At 40.6% G+C, this 16,737-nt stretch overlaps 1 protein-coding gene across 2 annotated transcripts in view; it reads right to left on the reverse strand.

The window, feature by feature from the left end:
* The window catches only part of LOC121915446 (lethal(3)malignant brain tumor-like protein 4), a 101,732-nt gene that overhangs the window by 73,823 nt on the left and 11,172 nt on the right, over positions 1-16,737 (reverse strand). For both annotated transcript variants that reach the window (XM_042439745.1, XM_042439746.1), the window contains exons 3-7: positions 13,840-13,996; positions 12,686-12,791; positions 10,824-10,971; positions 9,436-9,490; positions 653-741 (exon numbers count right to left, since the gene is read on the reverse strand). In XM_042439745.1, the coding sequence (XP_042295679.1) occupies positions 653-741; positions 9,436-9,490; positions 10,824-10,971; positions 12,686-12,791; positions 13,840-13,996 (555 nt within the window). The remainder of the gene's footprint in view (positions 1-652; positions 742-9,435; positions 9,491-10,823; positions 10,972-12,685; positions 12,792-13,839; positions 13,997-16,737) is intronic.

Genomic DNA, 16,737 nt, shown 5'->3' on the forward strand with positions numbered 1-16,737 from the left:
TCTCACTGTCCCCCTAGATCTTTCCACCACCCACATAGGGGCATTACCACCCACTTTGGGAATTACTATTATAAAAATCATTTTCTCCCACCTTAGTAGGGATGGTAGTCCAAGGCATCAAGAAAATGTCAGGCTGGTTGTACAAAGAGACATTTCTAGTCAGTGTGGACAAATTTAACTCAAAATAAAAACAGTGATAAATTTTGCAAATGTATTTTTTAAAATTTACCACTAACCTGAGTCTATAGTGTAGTTCATATTGGCAATATGCTCCCAATAGGATTCCCCAGTTCCCCCTGCCCTCCTCTCTCTCTCTCTCTCTCTCTGTTGCTGGATGTGGCCCTCCCCTCCCCATTCCTTAGACTGAGTCAGCACATATATCTCATAAAAAAGTTACAGACAATAGCTCTGATCCTATTACTAATTCTAATTGTGGTTGTTTTAGGGGGGAGGGAAGTTATACAATTCCAGCTCATTACTGCAAAAATGATTAGCTATCAACGTAACACATTAAAAGTAACATGTAACTTGTCAGCTCTAGTCTACTTTTGCTGGGACTAACATTGAATTTAGGCCACAAGTGCCAGGATGTCGAAATGTAGTTACAAATTCATATGATCAAAATAAAGAAAGCTTCTAAAAGGATGCCAACCTCTTTGAAAAGTTTTGTTGGAGCAGCTGGCATTCGTTTTTCTTCTAGGTATGACATCCAGTTCCATACACACTTCTTTCCAGGAAAAACTGAGAAATCAAAGACAAAATGGAAAAAAAAATGTTTTGGAAGGTAAAAAGGGTGACTATTGTGGTAGAAAGCATTAGTTATCCCTAGCCAATCTTCCTTTTGTGACATGGGTGGATGGCTATCTGGATTGCAGCTTTCAAGAACTATTAAATAATTCTTATGCCACTTGTTAGGAAACTAAATCAACAGTCAGAATTTAATAATAATAATAATATATAATTATTTATATATCCCACCTCTCCCTACAGATCGAGGCGGGAGAACAGCACATATATAAAGTTACACATAGTTAAAATACATTCTCATTATACAAAGCAAAATTTAAAAACACAGTAAAATACCTGTACATGTGCAATATCAAAATCTGATTCCCCATCAAGTTCCGAGTGGAGTATCATCTTAAGCTGTTAAAGCAGGTCTGGGGGGTAGGCTTGCCAGAAGAGATCCATCTTGATTGCCTTCTTAAAGGCATCTAAGGTGGTAATGAGACGGATCTCCTCCGGCAAGCCATTCCATAATTTGGGAGCCATCACAGTGAATGCCCTATGGGAAATAGATCTTAATCTAGTCTTCAGGCAGTTCAATAGGTTCTTCCCTGTAGTTGAGAGTGCGGGGCGGATTGTGTAGGGAGAGGCATTCCTTCAAGTAACTTGGGCCCAAGTCATGTAGGGCTTTAAAGGTGATGACCAACACTTTGTACTGAGCCCGGAAACTAATTGGCAGCCAGTGAAGAGATCTTAAGACTGGTGTTATATGGTCAGTCCTAGGTGTACCAGTGACCAGTCTAGCTGCTGCATTTTGTACTAATTGAAGTTTCCGAACTTGATACAAAGGTAGCCCCACGTAGAGCGCATTACAGAAGTCTAAACAAGAGATTACCAGTGCATGCACCACTGCTTCAAGGTCCTTTTGGTCCAGGTAGGGACACAGTTGGCGTATCAACCAAAGTTGGTACCAGGCACTTCTGGCCATCGCATCTACTTGAAATGACAATTGTAGTGATGGATCCAGAAGAACCCCCAGACTGCGCACTTTGTCCTTTGTCCTTTAGGGGAAGTATGACCCCATCCAGGAGTGGTTGACAAATCTCCATACCTGGACTTGGGGAACCTATCCCAAGTATCTCCGTATTCTCTGGATTCAGTCTGAGTTTGTTTTTCCCCATCCAGCCCATTACTAACTCAAGGCAGGCGTCCAGAGGAGAGATGCCTTCCTTAGTCACTGCAGCAGTCAGAGACATAAAGAAATAAATTTGGGCATCATCAGCGTACTGATAACACCGCGCCCCATGTCTTCAGATGATCTCTCCCAGCGGTTTCATGTAAATGTTAATCAGCATGGGGGACAAGAGGGCGCCCTGAGGGACGCCAGATGTCAGCTCTCTTTTAGAATAGCATGAGTCCCCCAGCAAAATAATGCATACAATACAATACTACAAATAAGACACACAACAGCAACACAAAACATAAAACACAATTCAGGAAATATCTTGTTTATGTATGTCCTTCTTACTTTTAATTACAATATTAGAAAATGTAGACATAGATGCACCAGATTACAAACAGAAAAAGACATACAATCTAAATAGGTGCTTTAAAGAAACAAAATATCCAACGCTGATGGCTAGTTTGTAATATGTGCTCATTACTAAGACAAAAATGGTGAACATCTTTCAACAGAGCTCCCATTGTTGCTTATATTTTATTCAGACTTTCTAGACCACTTAAATGTGATTTTAATGTTTTCTTTATGGCTGAAAATGTTGCACTGCAGCAAGGGAACCTGACTGTCCCTTGCTGCACAGTGACTGTGGAAAACAATGCATTGTATTAGTCCTGTAATGAATATAGGTTAGGGAAAATTAGTCTTGAATTTGGGGAATGGCACTATCTTTCCATGGTTGTAGGACTGCATGCTCCTGTGAGGCAAGAGGCTATGCTGACAGTAGCATGGCTGCTGATAGAATCTCCCACATCAGAAAGGATATTGCCCAGGAGCCAGATCAAATGTGCTAAACAACTGAGCAGCAACAGTAGTGGCGAAGGATCTCTCAGAAACATTGACAGTGGCATTTTAGCTATCCCTTGTTAGCACTGTGCAGGGGGAGGCACTGAAAGTCTTTTACCATGAAACTTCTACAGTGAGACAAAATGAAACATGAGATAGTGCCAGAAGATGGAGACTCCCAGGTTGGAAGACACTCAACCAGCTACTGGAGAAGTTGTATGAGTAGTGAGGTGTGCAATGAATGATGCAACTGGACTCAAGCCAAAAAAGAAATTCTGCTGCTGATAGGCTCAAAGGCAAAATAAAAGTTCCAAGCTGTGCCACACATGTAATGTGGAATCTGGAATGTGAGAAGCAAGAATTAGGGGAAGCTAGACTTTGTAAAACAAGAAATGGGACATTTAAATGTTGCAATATTTGAGGTGAGTGAGCTAAAGTGGACAGGAATGGGACATTTTCAATCAGATAATTATCTAGTGTTTTATTCAAGAAATGGAACTCTAAGAAGATGGAGTGGCATTAATAATGAAGAAGTAATAGAGTATAATGTAAAGTCTTACTGGACAATATCAATACGACTTCTGAGAAAACCCATCATTATAACAATAAGCCAAGTTTATGCTCGAACTACAGACTCAAAAGAGGAAGAAATTGAAGGGTTCTATGGAGAAAACTGATCACACACCCAAACAGGCCATGTTGATAATCATAGGTGATTTTTGGAATACCAAAGTAGGAAACACAGCAGAACCAACCAAAGTCATTTCTCGACCCTAGATTTTGACCTATGATCAAGAAATGAAGCAGTAGGCATACATTTACAGTAAAGTCTCAATTATCCAACGTAAACGGGCCGAATGATTGTCGGATGACCAAAAATGTCGGATAATCCAATGACAGTGCACATGCACACGCACCACCATTGGGACAGTGGCTCCCTTGGGGCTGAGAGAGTCTAAGCCTCGCCTCAGTGCGGCTTGGACTCCTTCAGTCCCAAGGGAGTCCTGGTTTCCCTCAGCTCAAAGGGAGCTCTGCGGAGGTCCCTTCCAGCCGAGGGAAAGCAAGCCGCCGGGGAGGGGACTGGGCCAAGGCCAGAGTCCTCGGGCTCCCTTGGGAGGGAAGGCAAGCCGCGGAGGACAAGCTTGGGCCGAGGACGCAGCCTCTTCGAGGAGGCTGCGTCCTCGGCCCTATACTGGCCTCCGTGGCTGTGGAGGACAAGCCTGGGCCAAGGATGCAACCTCTTCGAGGAGGCTGCATCCTCGGCCCTATCCTGTCCTCCTCTTCTCAGACTTCTTCGGAGTCCTTTGAGGGGAAGGGAAGGGAGGCAGGGCAGGAGAGGACTCGGCGGCTGCAGAGGAAGGTAAGTAGGGAATGAGGGAGGAAGGAAGGAAAAAAGAGGGAGGGAGGGAGGGAGGAGGGGAGGCGAGGGGCGTCGGATAATATGGAGTGTTGGTTAAACGAAGGTCAGTAAACCGAGACTCTACTGTATTGTATTTAACTAAAAGCCATTACACATCTGATAAAAGAATACATACACACATTTATACATACACATTCTTAGAAAAATTACATACAAAGAAAAGGTCAAATTAATGAAGCCCCTGCACAGTATCTAGCAACAGCTTTCAGAGAGATAGCACAAATACTTTTAGAAGCCTTAGCAGATTACAACATATTGTCAGATTGTGACATATAAGTCACAATCTGACAATGGCCAACATATTTTCCCATAAGAGATCTCACTCAAAATCTGTCCCAGGAATCTCTCCCTGTGATTTTGGTATACCACAGACGTTAAGCATTATGTTACTTGGACTGTGTGCCAAAAATGACACTGACACAGTTTGGAAATGTAATTCAGTCAATGCAGTTCTCAGAGGGGCAAAAGCAAATGTTTATAAATACTGAGCTCTTACATGACTTGCTTTCAACAAGTGGTACCAATGCAAAAAAATTAGAAGATTTAACTAAGGTTAAATCCTGATTATTATTCAACTTGAAAATCCCATTACTCAGCTTGCTTTTAACTATAGGTATAAAAAATCTTGTGAAAGGGTTTTGGGTGTTAATAAAGCTTGACAAAACTTAGGTCAGCAACCTTTCTTCACTGTTCACACAAAAACATCTTTCAGGAGGTTCAGTAATGTCTTTAGTTAACTCTACTCTTTCCTCGATTCTTGACATCTTTGCCCCTGTCTCTGGATGCACTTCTTCCTCTACGACTAGGCCTCAGCCCTGGCTTACCCCTATCATTAAGTTTCTCCGGTCCTGCTCTAGAGCGGCCAAACGTCTTTCATTACAAATTTGTTCTTTCTTCCTTCTCGCACGCCCTGTCTATGGCAAAACAGAACTATTACAAATAATTGATCTCTGCCAATGAGAGGCGCCTGCAGCGTTTGTTCTCCACCTTCAACACTTTGCTTAAACCTCCCTCTCCTCCTGTCTTTTCATCATTCTCTCCTAATGACTTCACTAATTATTTCATCTCAAAGATCACCACTATTCACTCTGAGATAGTCACTCCCGATTCTTCTTCTGCTCATAATCTTCTATCACCCTCGCCTAAAAAAATTTCTGTGTTTCCTCCTGCTTCTTTGGATGAACTCTCTACACTTCTGAACTCTTCCAAACCTGCAACCTGTTCTCTTGACTCAATTCCTACTCGTCTTCTAATTTCCATAGCTCCCTCTTTTCTGCCCTCGCTTCTCCATATCTTCAATCTCTCTCTCTCTCTACAGGCTCCTTCCCTTCGGACTTTAAACATGCTCTCATTTCCCCAATTCTGAAAAAACCTTCTCTTGACCCCTCCTCTTTGTCTAGCTATTATCCGATTTTTCTTCTTCCCTTTCTTGCTAAGGTTTTAGAACGGGTTGTTTATTCTCACTGTCTTGAGTTTCTTGAAGCCAACTCCATTCTCGATCCCTTTCCGCCCAAGGCTCTCACTAAGATCTCGAATGACCTTTACTCTGTTCTCATCCTTCTTGATTTGTCTGCTGCCTTTGACACCGTTGATCACTGTCTTCTAGTTGATGTACTTTCTGACCTTGGGTTCTCAGACTCTGTTCTTGACTGGTTTAGATCTTACTTGTCAGGCAGATCTTTTGCTGTAGTCACTGGTGGTCAAACTTCGTCCTCTGTTCCCTTATCTGTTGGTGCCCCAGGGCTCTGTTCTGGGTCCCCTTCTGTTTTCTCTCTACACATTGTCCTTAGGTAAACTCATTAGATCTTTTGGTTTTTCCTACCATCTGTACGCCAGTGTCACCCAGTTGTATCTTTCTACCCCCGACCTTTCTCCAAGGCTTAAACACCAAGTTTCGTCTTGTCTCACAGCTGTCTTGCAGTGGATGCGCCATTGGCGTTTGAAGCTCAACATGTCCAAGACGGAGCTTCTTGTCTTTCCTCCTAAGTCCATCCTTCAACACTCCTTTTCTGTCTCTGTGGACAACATTTCTATTCAACCAGTCCAGAAAGCTCGCAGTCTTGGTTTTATCTTTGATTCTTCTCTGTCGTGTATCCCTCAGATCCAGACCACAGCCAAGGCTTGTACAGTAGATTCTTTTTATACAATATTGCCAAAATCCGACCATATCTCTCTGCCTCTACTGCCAAGACCTTGGTCTCACGACTTGATTTCTGTAACATCCTCCTGGCTGGGCTTCCTCTTTCTCACATCCATCCTTTAATTTCTGTCCAGCATTCAGCTGCATGCATTATCACATCCGCCCACCGCTCTGACCATATCTCTCCTTTGTTGGCATCCCTTCACTGGCTCCCTTTCCGTATTCAGTATAAGCTCCTGCTGTCAACCTTTAAAGCTCTCCATGGGCTGGCCCCTCCTTATTTATCTGACCTTCTTTCTCCTCACATTCCCACTTGGGCCCTCCGTTCTGGTAGTCAAGGTCGGCTGTACCAGCCCAGGATTTCCTCTGCCCCCCTTTTCACTCGCTGCTCCTCACTCCTGGAACCTTCTTCCCCCACGAGACACAAGGGCCATCACTTCTTTAACCAGCTTCAAAACAGAGTTGAAGACCATCCTGTTCAGAGAAGCGTTCCCAGGCATTGAGTGATTGCCACTTGCTATTTGATGTTCTTTTGTTGCCTGTTTTATTGAATCATTTCCTGTATTGCTATGTATTTTATATGTATTATCTTATTATTTCTTAGATTGTACACCATAGGCAGGTTTACTCTTTTATATTTATTGTTTTTATGAACAGCATGTGAGACTTGGGATTGCTCTGATCAAAAATCCACAACAACTTCATGTAAAACAAAAAGTTTATTGTAAAAGATAAGGTAGAAGCACCCGGGACCACGTCTTTGCAGAATCTGAGGCACACAAAGGGGAAGCCTTAATTTAAACCGACCACTGACCCCCACCTTTTTTTCCTTTCCCTCTCAGATGGTTTTTCCAGTTCCCCCCCCCCCCCCGCAGCGGAGGTTGAAACCCTACATCAAAGTAACCCAAATGCGGGCATCATTTGGTCTCCAGACATTCTCTGAACTGGGAAAGCTATTGATGCCTTAATTGATGACTTGTATCTGTGGAACCTCTCTCAGTCGTAAATCTTTCTCAGGGTGTGAAGGATTCTTTGTCCTGCTAGCCAGTGTTCTGCTTACATGACACATCCGATTACAGATCATGGCCGCAGATGGGCAGTTCCCATAATGCTTTTTCCATTGAGTCCTACAGATACATACCTTTATTTAATACATACATATATTGCTAACACACCCTAAGATTTATATTTATATATGAGATATATGTGTGTGTGTGTGTGTGTGTATGTTCACTACTAAATATGATCAGCAGCTTTAAACAGTCTGCCACTCAAAAGATGCCGCCTTCAAACATTCCAACACATCATACATCAAAGTAAAGGTTGTACAGTGGTGCCTCGGGTTACGAAATTAATTCGTTCCGCCATTCCTTTCGTAACCCGAAAATTTCGTAACCCGAAAAACTTTTCCGTTAGCACTGGAAAGCCTATAGCTGCACTTTGCAGCATTTGAATTTCGCGCCGAAATGAATTTCGTAACCCGAAAAATATTTCGTAACCCGAAACAGTTTTTGCCAATCCAACTTTTTCGTATCCCGGAAATTTCGTAACCCGATCATTTCGTATCCCGAGGCACTACTGTATGTACATATCATCAATGTGCATGTAACTAATTACTAACTTAGATGACTTAATCTAAACTCTTTACCTCATCATGACAGAACTCCGAATGAATAAATGAATGAAGGGGTTCTGACACAGCACTGTGCAAATCTACAGCACTATATAAATAAAGAATAATAATAATAATAATAGGAGGTGGTCTTCAGACATGTCTTAAGACTTCTTATAGTACAAAAGGGCTACCTTCTGAGCCTTGGCTTTCACAGATACCACACCTGTCTCTATCCTGAGGAATGCTGCTGGAGTGCCCGAGGTGCTGCCAATAATTACCTCAGAAACTTGTTTTGACAGACCTCCAAATCATTCACATTGTCATACCTTGTCCCCCAGATCTCAATGCCATATTGTATCTGGACAACTACTTTCCATACAAACACTTTAAATGCAGGAATTACCAACCTATCACGCTAGAGTAGAAAAATTTCAAAACTGCATCAGCTGACCTCTGCACTGTTAATTTGATGTGTGGCGGAGAGTTCCAAGGTATTTTTTTTATCAAAAGATTTGCTTTCCAAGGCAGCAAGAGAAACGAAGAGAAGGAAAAGGACCGGAGTGGCTGCAGTGAAGAAGTTGCAGAGGAACAGCAAACACATCCTACTGGAGTGTTAGGCAGGACAAGGCTGGCCTTCTAATGCATTTTTTTTTCTTTTCATATAAATCCTCAATGTCCTCATCACATCCAACGTGTGTCATTCTCTAATGGATGTGATGGATTCAGACAAAAATTTGTTAAGTACATAGACTGATGTAAACCTCTATTTAACGTGCACTGCAGAAGGAAAGTAGGATCTAATGATAACATTATCATTGGTCCCACTTACATAAACTTGCATGAATTGACAATGCTGCCAATTCAGAAAACCTCTTAGCCAATGTAATACCAATAAAACTACTCTAAAAGTTAACAGTCTTAAAGCAGGATCAAATGGACTTTGTATAAACCTATTTAACATTAAATTCAAGTCCCATAAGGGGAGCCAATGAACAATTAGAAGTGTCATCAACATTACTCCTTTTAAGAACCTCTTACTATGAGGATGTGATGTTGAGCATACCCCCTCTCGATTAAGCATTGTTACTACAGCTGCTACTGACTGGAAGTTCACCTTGTCTCAGCTGTCAGGGAGTGGAGGCTTCTTCATGTCTATGCCTGACTGCACTATCATTTTCAGCAGCAGCTTTTTGCAGTGGGGTCTGGCCCTGGTGGTCCCACAGGAGTCCAACGTGGCCCCAACCTATGGCAACTGCCCATCTCTTACTTACATTTACTTTACAAGAGGGATTGTTGCCTGGTGACACTAAATGAAATCCTTTGAAAGCTTCAAGATACTGAAAGATTATTTTATGAGGACAAAACACAGAGGTCAAGTTAACAGAATATTATTTGCACCCAGTAATTCTAGTATTCCAAATATATTATGATTTCTTCTATTCCAGGTTGTACCCATCCATAGTATAACAGCTTTTCAACATTAAATAGCAAAAATCAGGTCCTCAGCTTACCTTGTTTAAATGGCTTAGTGTTCTTGCGGTTTTTCAAATTCAATTTACTCTTTTCCTAGACACAAATAATGACATTTTAATTTCTTACACAGAGATTTCTATATGTTAATAATAATAATAATAATAATAATAATAAATTTTTATTTTTATCACGCTTCTCCTGTAGGATCGAGGCGGCTTACAACACAATAAAATACAGTAATACAAACTAAAAATCATTATCATTCCCCCCAAACAATAACATTATGATCCCACATAAAATAATAACAATAATAAAATCTCAATAACAATAGTAAAATTTCATCTAAAATTATTAAAACAATCAATCAGTAATAGAGAGATTGGCATTCAGAGGTATTCCATATGGTAGTTCATGTCAGTGGGTGATCAAGTGAGTTATTCAGGGAAGGCCTGTTGGAAGAGATTCATCTTGACAGCTTTTTTAAAGCCATCAAGAGTGGTAACATTTCGGATCTCTTCCGACAGGCCATTCCATAGTTTGGAATGAAATGAAAGTACATTAAGATTTTCATGATTATGAATGGCATATTCATTCTCATTCTGCTGGTAGGTATTTTTTGTTGTTATTGTTCAAATATTTTAAATTGTAAGCTACCTTGGGTAGCTTGGCAGAAAGAAGTACTGTATTTTACGGCGTATAAGAAGACTGGGCGTATAAGACGACCCCCAAATTTTCCAGTTAAAATATAGAGTTTAGGATATACTCGCCGTATAAGACTACCCCTCTTCCAACACACACCAAATAAAAATTTAAAAAACATCAGATTTGATTTCAATACGGTAATTTTAATTCAAAGGCTTATGACATGCAGATATTTAGCAGGAAAACTTATTGTATACAAAGCCTGCTTGGATTGGTCAGCTCTCCCTGCCTGCCCAGCCCTCCCTGTCTCCAAGACTATCAGAGCGGTATTGCAAACACGGCTCTTTTTTCCATACCCCGGGTTTCCCAGACACCTGCAGCTTGCTCCGCCCTTCACTTACATATGCGGCGACTGCAGATTCTCCAGTCTGGCTCAGAAGTTTCTGCATCTGCCCTATAAGATGACACCCGGTGTATAAGACGACCCCCAACTTCTGAGAAGATTTTCCTGGGTTAAAAAGTAGTCTTATACGCCAGAAAATACAGTACATAAATGCAACAAATAAATTAAAATGCTTAACCTGACATTTAGCATGTATCTCAAGCATTTCATTTGGAAACCTTTCAGTTTGACAGCTTTCTCTGAATACAAAATTTCAACACTTTTCCAACTTTTACAACAACTTTTACATTTTACTACATCAAATGTAGTTACTTTTGATCACTTCAAGACTCAACATGACTTCTTGACCCCAATTTCAATAAATACTGTGCATTTTATTACCTCATCATCATCTGCATTTTCTTCCTCATCTTCAGAATCCAAGAGCAATTTCCTCTTCCTTCGAAGGCGTTTAGAAGATCTCTCAGCTTCATTAACCTGGCTGGTACCTTCCCGTTTTCCACAGTCACTTGGAGCGTCCTTAGAGACTCTGCCAAAAGACACAACTTAAGATAAATGCAAACCATCTAAGTGTAGTTCTGAATTTTTACCTTTCTTTCTATTTATCAATGTAGACAAGAGTTTGGGCAGATATTTTAAAAGGTAATGTCATATAAGTGGAATAATAATAACTTACAGTTGTTGTTCTTCCATATAGATCGCCCTGCTCACTTAAGTATTTTTTAAAAAACATTTGTTTTATTGATTTTGTACTGTAACATCACTGATTTCCCAAGTACTTGCCCTCCACAAGCAGTACACAATTATTTTTTTCAGCAGATGGTGAGAGAGCCTGAAGAATGCACCTTGCAGCTGCACTTGGCACCACCTCTGCTGCTGCTTTGGGACCAATTCTTGGCTTGGTTACACTGCGTGTGCATGGTGAACTTTGACCTGGAGCTTGGTCAAGCGGTGGAGGTGAGTGGATGACTCAAAGGACAGTGGCAATTTGGGTTCCTTTCTTCTTCCTCTGTATGTAAGGGTGCTTGGTTTATGAGATTCCCTCCCCAAATATTTTCAATATTTCCAATCTGCAGTTGGAAGGTAAACTGCACTTAACAATCCCACCAGCAGCAAACCATTCTTCATCTTAGCATGGGAAGTGGGAAATGATTCAAGGCCATACGCCTGTGTGCCCCTAACTCTATACTGTCTCTTGGGACTAAATCAGTAGCCAACCTCTCCACATGCATAGGAAGAGGATGAAACTCCTTTAATGGCTTTTTAATAGATAAAATGTGGTTTGCCCCAATGGCTTCTCCTTTCTTCTATCATGTCATGTCTTTACTCTTAGATTTTTAAGCTTAAGGAGACAGACAGTATTAGTTCAAAATTATGTACCACAGCTAGCAATTTTAATGGCAATAATCACCCCACCAAATAAACTTTCAGGCTTTTGACAGAACAAACTATGATGTCTCTGCAAAAAACATGTCAAGTTACAGTATATGGCTAGCTCCATTCCCCAAACCCTTCAAAACAAAGACATCAGAAATGGATGTCACCTTTCAATAATAAATGATCGGGGGGGGGGGGGTGTTGCAGAGAAATCAAGGTTTCTGAGCACTGAAACTTTTATTAAGATGCTTCTTAAGCAGACTGTGGAATGCATAATTACACTTCATACTTGCCAGGCAGCCTGCCAACAGCTTTCACAGGGATTAGGGGCACAGATCCCCATGAAAGTGAAAAAACGGTGGATTTAAAAACCCCAAAAAAACAAACATGCATGATGCAGACTCTGCTGCTGCTTGCTCCCAAACTGCCTCCATCACATGCCAGTTGCCTCTGTTGCCTGCATGGCCAGTCTCCAGGTGTTGTCATCCCTTACTGCCTTCTGGGATGACAACACTGCTGCAGGAAGGAGACAGAGAAGAGGAAGAGAGCAAAAAAGACAAGCCACCACCAGGCCGGCTGTGGCTGCTGCAAAAATCTTCTTTAATGTTGTTGTCTTTCTCTTCCTTCTCCTTGAGAAAAGGCAGGTGACACTGAAGGAGATTTCTACCACTCCTAATCCTAGGAAGTAGAGTGGTGAAGACTTGTAAACCAGCAGAAGCAGCTACAAATGTGTCAATAATCAAATCCACAAAAGTAAAATCTGCAAAAGTTGATGGCCAACTGTACATGCAGATTTACATAAACCTTCATATTTAGAATTGGTAACATGATCTCTGAAGTAAAATGAAATTAAGGGAAGTTGTCACCTTTCTTTATGCTCCTGGTGCAAATTCCCAAAGTTGTCCATTTGTTCAACGTATCTGTTATTTTCACTGGCTTGAAGTTCAGATCTGGAAATGTTGTTTAGGGACACTACAAAAAAGAGATGATTGCTAATTATTATTTCAAAATAAAAATACCTTACCATTTATGTGAGGGCTCCCTACATTATTTTTCACAGCCTCCCATGAGTTACTGCAAAGGAATTAATCACTCTCAATCCAGTATTTAGAGACCGTCCTGTCAATAAAATCAAAACCCAAGCCCAAACCATGAACTTATTTTTTGTGATATTTTAATTATGGAGTAATATCTCAGACAATAAAAATACTGTTTGCAATTTTAAGCATATAGATATAGTCAATTCCTAGACTTCATTTATATTGACAACCAGCTGACCTGATTATTTGCAACCCGGAATGGAAAGAATCTCTAAAATGATTCTGATTCTTTAGTTAAACAACGTGTCTTCATTATACCCAAGAGAAATATGTTGCAAAGGCAGCCCACATATTATGCGAGTCTATACCCAACTTTACATGAAGCCCCCCTCTGTGCTGCTTGCACTATCTTGTGCTGCTCCTGCTATCTCATGCTACTTGTGCTCTGTTCAGTATTGAGTGATTCCTGTTGGTCAGCTTGTGCCATTTGTTGCTGGTTTGGGCATGTTGGTGAAAGGGTCATGCTGGTGAACAGAGGTTTTGCTGGTTTTCTTTGGCCACAACACATCCATTGTTCATTTTGGGTTAGAAAATTGTATAACACAAAGGGTCCTGGAGTTGACACCTCATGTAATACACGGGCTGCCTATATTTGTGTAAGATTTACTGCTACTGCACAGAAACTGAGTATTTTGGCTCAACCATAACCTTTCAAAGGTCAAAAATGTCTCTCTCATTTCATTTGTTTGATTCCTAATATAACCTATGACTGGTAACAATTCTATGAAAAGAAGAATTCATTTCACTGGTTCAAAAATTAACCAAAATAAAATAAAATAAAAATCCAAGCATATTGCTAGATCACAAGCTTCTGCACAGATCATAACTGCTAGTTTTGGAAGGTTCTTTGTCTTGTTTTTTTTAGTCAAGTTTCATGCTCTTGCACAATAATATATTCTACCTCTCATTTCTAGGCTCACCTTCAGGATGACAGGTAGATATAGTGTTGGTAGCAGAAGAAGCAGACAAGTTAAATATGGCTGAACTGATATTTACTGAAGAAGTAGAGAGAGCTTTTGCAGCTTTTGCTTCAACTTCAGTAATGAGTTCCAGTGTTCCAAATTCACTTAAACGAAACTGTAAAGGGAGAAGAAGAAAAAAAGAATGAAGTTAACATACAACTAAAACATTGCAAACAAAATTTGGAAGAATGAACATATGTTTCAGCAATAAAACAAGTTTGAGTGAATGTCAAAAAGGCACCATTAGCAAAGAAAACAGAATTAAATGCTGTGCTCACATCAGCTATTAAGAGCATTGCCACTGCAGCATGGTCACATATGAAAAAGGTATTCATTTACTTTAGTGTATGAACACTAAAGTATGAATTGAATATTTAGTGTATGAACACTAAATATGAATTGAAGACTATCATGAGGGCAGGGAACCGTCTTATTAAAAATAATAATTGTAAGCCGCTCTGAGAGCCATTAGGGCTGAAGGGCAGGGTATAAATAACGTAAATAAATAAATAAATGGGTATAACATGAAGCAAACTGATCAAATGTAACATGATGAGGAAGGATCATACATACAATCAAAGATCTAAACTGAATACAAATAAATGCTTTCTCATAGTGCCAAATGTTTCAAATCAAAATTCAAGAAGAGAAATAAATATGATTGTCAATATCTGGTGCACTGGAAGAATGCTTTCAAAAATCTTACTGGCTGTGGCTTCTCTGCTATACGTTTTCTGCTATGTCCCTAACACAACCCTCCTAACATATATATACAACAGTAAGACTGAAATTAAAAATTAAAGGTATAGACTTGCACATTCCTTTCTTAGAAAAGCAACATATAAGGTGCTAGCAGAAATTTCAATTTCCTGTGTCACCCAGAGTCCATTTTTAAGTAGTATGTGCCACAGTACATTAAATCATTACTTCTTCCTCACACATAGTACAAGCCAGTCACGTACCAATAATTTCAATATGAGATATTTAAACACATGCCTATTCATTTGAAATTTGAAGGACTCTAAAATGCTTCATTCTGATTAGATACCACTAACAATATTTCCATTTCACTTGTAGATACAGTACTTACATCTCCAGTTACTGAAAGGCTCAACATTTACATTTAAAACATACAAACAAGTCATGGAAAATTACAACCATGGAAGACCTCTAAACTCTAAAGGGAGATTTATTTAGTACATAAGAATTCTTAAGCACTATATAAATATTATGATATTGCTTTTGTTACAATGAAAACTATTTATTCTCATAAATCCCAAGCAAACTGTTTGTTTCATTGGTAAAAGTGCACTACAGACAGCTTGTTGATCAAGAGTAAGAGAGAAAGAATGAGAGAGAGAGAGAGAGAGAGACTAATAAATAATAAATAATATAAAACTTTTATTTGTATCCCGCTTTTCTGTGACGAGACAATCAAAGCGGTTCACAACACATTAAAATCCACATTTAAAACATTGTGTCCCAAATTCCCCCCCTTAATACAGGATTAAACATGTTACAATTAAAATATCTATTAAAACAGAATTAAAAATTTATATACAGCGCGCCCGTGTCATATGCGGGTGCGCCTTACACGGCTTGAGCATATGCGCTCAAGCCGCGGGGCGCGCGCGGGGCGGCACGTCCCATTCAATTGAATGGGCGCGTGCGCCCGTTGCGCCCCATGCACCGCCGCACCGCCGTGCACGAGCCCCATTGTTTACAATGGGGCTTGAGCATAGGCGGAATTTGCCTTACGCGGAGGGATCCGGAACGGATCCTCGCGTAAGGCGAGGGCCCACTGTATAACGAGGTCAGAGCGGTGGGCTAATACATGACTATAATATATATTGAATCTAGGGCCGAAAGATGGCCCTAAAGGGATGGCTTCAAGCCACCCCTTCCGAAGACAGATGGAGGCAGTGGTAAACACACGCTGTGGCTCCAATCCACCTTGAAGCCGGCCAAAAAAGAAGTGGCAAAGATTCACTCCTTTTTCAGCTGGCAAAAGCCAGCTTTTCCCATCCAGCTGCGGCCCAATGGCAGCTTCATGACACTCTGGTGGTCTGCTACATCGCCAGAGTCATGAAGCTGCCTGTATCTGGGCAGCTGGGCTTCTCAGCATCATCAGGACATGCAGTGTCTAAATGCCACATGCTGATGACACCCAGAAGTGGGCTTTTTTGAGCCGGTTGTTCCAGCTCTTAGTTATGTCTTGTTTTTAATAGAAGAACAACATAATATTCTACATATCTCTTAGAAACACACACAGGTGTGTTCTACAATGTGAAATGCAATATAGCTTTTGGGAGCCATGACATTATTTATTAATAAAGATTTCATATCGATGATAAAATATTATTTCATTGCAATACAGCATACCTGTGCCGTATGCAGGCTCACCATGCGCAGACTTGAGGTCAAGGGGACAGCGAGCCCTAATATAGTGAATGGAGTGTATGTCCATGGAACGCACTGTGCACTGTGGAGGTGCACCCCATTCAAATGAATAGGGTTTGATCACATGAGTAATTTGCCTAACACGTATTGTAACCAACCAATTGTAACCAACCATTCCTCTCAAACTATGTTTTTGTATAATCTGTTGTCAGTTTCGGGGAAAAGAACTGTTGCAATTTAAACTATGTTTAAAATCAGACTCCATGGATTATAAAGCCAACATCTTATTAGTAACATACATGCACTGAAGTTTCTCTTATGTGTGTGTATGTGGGGTTTTTGGGGTACCGTGGAAGTTGGTATTCCTTTCCTTTCTCTACTGCACCCAAGTCTCTGTCCCCCAGATATAAGACCCTCTCTGCACATGGCCATTCTATGTCTTGTGGGGAGCAGGTA

Source organism: Sceloporus undulatus, chromosome 9 (assembly GCF_019175285.1).
Source record: "Sceloporus undulatus isolate JIND9_A2432 ecotype Alabama chromosome 9, SceUnd_v1.1, whole genome shotgun sequence".
In the NCBI taxonomy this organism is placed as follows: domain Eukaryota; kingdom Metazoa; phylum Chordata; class Lepidosauria; order Squamata; family Phrynosomatidae; genus Sceloporus; species Sceloporus undulatus.